Below are 2,512 nucleotides of genomic sequence, written 5' to 3' on the forward strand. Positions count from 1 at the left end.
TGCAGCGGCCAATTCTAATCAAACGAGAGTTCGAGAGCTGGCTGGAATGGCAAAAACTGGTTTGGTGTCGAGCGATCGAAAGCCCAGCAAGACCGATTTGCTGCGTCGCGCCGCTGTGAAATCCAGCGCGAAAGGACCAGCAGCACCTCTTCTTCACAGAGCGATGTCGGACCGTTCTAACTTTCCTAAACGGCAACCTGAATCATCATCGTCGAGGGCTGCGGCCCAAGTTGGAGGCCCAGCTGCACCAGGGAAAAATCGCTCACCGCCATTATGCCGAGCCTTAACGACTTCGTCAGTTATCATGCAGACCCCCGACAGACCGAAGCGAATGGCAGCACGCACAACCAGAAGAGTTTTGGTTGAAGCTTCTCCTCCGCTCCGTGGACCCGGCGGTGCGGGAGCTGCACCTCGTCTACTGCAGCCAAAATCTTTAAGGCCCGGTGTCAATCATCCGTCTCTTTTCGGCAACGATTCAACATTTAAGTAGATGGAACAGAAGACCTGTAATTGATTCACCTTGCCTGGTCTGGACTAGCTTGTGTCGGCCTCATCACTGTCACTTTCGCTGCCGTACGCAGCAAGCCCAAGTGCTGCTGTATTAGACTTAGTCTCCAGCGACTTGTCCACCTTCTGTTTCTTCTTCTGTGGCCCCTCTTTTGCCTTTTCAGTAGAATCGGTGCTCTTGGAAGCAACCTTGTCTTTTCCTGCCTTCCTTTTAGCTTTAACCATCACCACCGAGGTCTTCTTGTTACTCGTGGTCTTCAGCTCGTTCTCCCCCGAGAACTTCTGCAAATGCTGCGATGTAAGCTGCGCACCTGCAGCAGATCTAGGAGCGCCGCGAGCCACCACTACACAAAACCCAATGACGCCATCGTCAGGTCTTCTTAGCATATTCCACGAGCAGCTTATCCATTCGGTTGTCCTTACAGAACTGGGCGAGATCCTCCTCGTGCTGAGCTTGACGCTGCCGCTCAACGTCCTCTTTCTTGCTCTCGAGGTCCTGAATATACTCGAACTCCTCGTCATCGAGACCCTTTGGGGGTGCTGTGCAGTTGTAAGGTTAGATAGACTAGTTTTAGGCCCTACCACCCATTAACAACCGAACCACACACCGAAGGGATTGTTCTTTTCTTTCCACTCGCTGTCCTTCCTTTCTTTACGCTCCTGCAGTTGCTCGTACAGTGGTTTGTAGCCAGCGGCGTCTTCAGATCGCGGAGCAGGTGCCTCCGACACACGCTTTTCCTCTACGTTATCGCCGAAAAGCTACAGACACGAGCAAATGAAATTAATTTATAATAGTGCGACGTCTTCTACTAAGCTAGAGCTTAATGACACACCCCGTCGGATGAAGTCAGAACAGATGTCGACACGAAGCCTGCCAAGGACGCTCTCGCGGCGTTGGAACCAGCATCCATGACTCCAAGGTTCGCAGTGGAGGTTTTGTGGGTCTGAGTTACCCACCCACCCTCTTGCTCCGGTGTCGGGTTATGGGTTATTGAATGTACAGAGTGTAGCTCATTCTTGTTCCTATGCATTATTGAAGGTTATCTATTTTATTGGTTATTTACGATTATAGGGAAGGCGGTAGTAAAAGAAGGCGGCTGTTCGAGGCAACGTGGAATCATACATGTATATAACGGACGCGCCCGAATAAAAGCTCCCTCCCGAATAATGCCCTCAATTGACCTATCGACCGGCTTTAAAAAATTGAATCCCCTCCCGAATAGAACGACGCAGATCGCTGTCCAGTCATATTTGTCAGTCTCACCGCTGCACGCTAGTGGCATCTTCATTGCGGAAAATGAGCGGGCAGCGGCAGGCTGTGAGCATTGGCCGAAAGCAAGAGGTGATTCAGTGGATCGAGACGGCGGGAGAAGGCGTCCCCACTCGAGCCGTTGCGCACTTTCGGTCCCAGGGGTGGAGTCTCGATGGTGGTGCAGTGCACCGCTGGTGGCGACTGCGCGATAAAATTCGCGCTGCTGCACCACATCAAGCTCATGTAGCTGGCGGAGGCCGCAAGCCCTTGTCGGAGACACTGGAAGAGCTGCTCTATGAGGAATTTGTGACCAAGCGCACCAAGAAGGAGAAGGTAACGCGCAGCTGGCTGGCCGATATGGCACTCGTTCTCTACGCGGATGAAGCTGAAGGGCGAGAAGCATCGCCGCCATTTACAGCATCCGATCACTGGGTCTCGAACTTTATGCGTCGCTTCGAGATATCGCTGCGCCGCCGGACAAACCTGACGGTCCTTGGCGACGAGACCCTTGTGGACCGAGCCGTCCGCTACATGGTGTTTCTACAAGCTCAGCTACCTTCCATCGACTTAGAAAGGACTGTTCTCATGGATGAGACGGCCGTGTATTTCGAAGACGCTCGACAGACCTCGCTGGACTTTGTCGGTGCTCGACACGTCGTGGTTCGCTCTACTGGGCTCTCTTCTATGCCGAGTAACTGTATGTGCTCGCTGTCAAGGCGCAGCTGGAAGAAAGCTTCCTCCGCTTTAGTGGGG

General features: G+C 53.0%; 1 protein-coding gene across 1 annotated transcript; it reads right to left on the reverse strand.

Moving 5' to 3' along the window:
- Positions 1-487: 487 nt before the first annotated feature.
- PITG_21873 (uncharacterized protein) lies at positions 488-1,432 on the reverse strand (the record flags this gene model as incomplete). Its single annotated transcript, XM_002996851.1, has 4 exons — positions 488-851; positions 931-1,047; positions 1,116-1,266; positions 1,341-1,432. 4 exons carry the CDS (start codon positions 1,416-1,418, stop codon positions 535-537), a joined length of 663 nt encoding a protein of 220 aa, XP_002996897.1.
- Positions 1,433-2,512: the final 1,080 nt, after the last annotated feature.

The sequence above is a fragment of the Phytophthora infestans genome, genomic scaffold (genome assembly GCF_000142945.1).
Source record: "Phytophthora infestans T30-4 supercont1.764 genomic scaffold, whole genome shotgun sequence".
In the NCBI taxonomy this organism is placed as follows: Eukaryota; Oomycota; class Peronosporomycetes; order Peronosporales; family Peronosporaceae; genus Phytophthora; species Phytophthora infestans.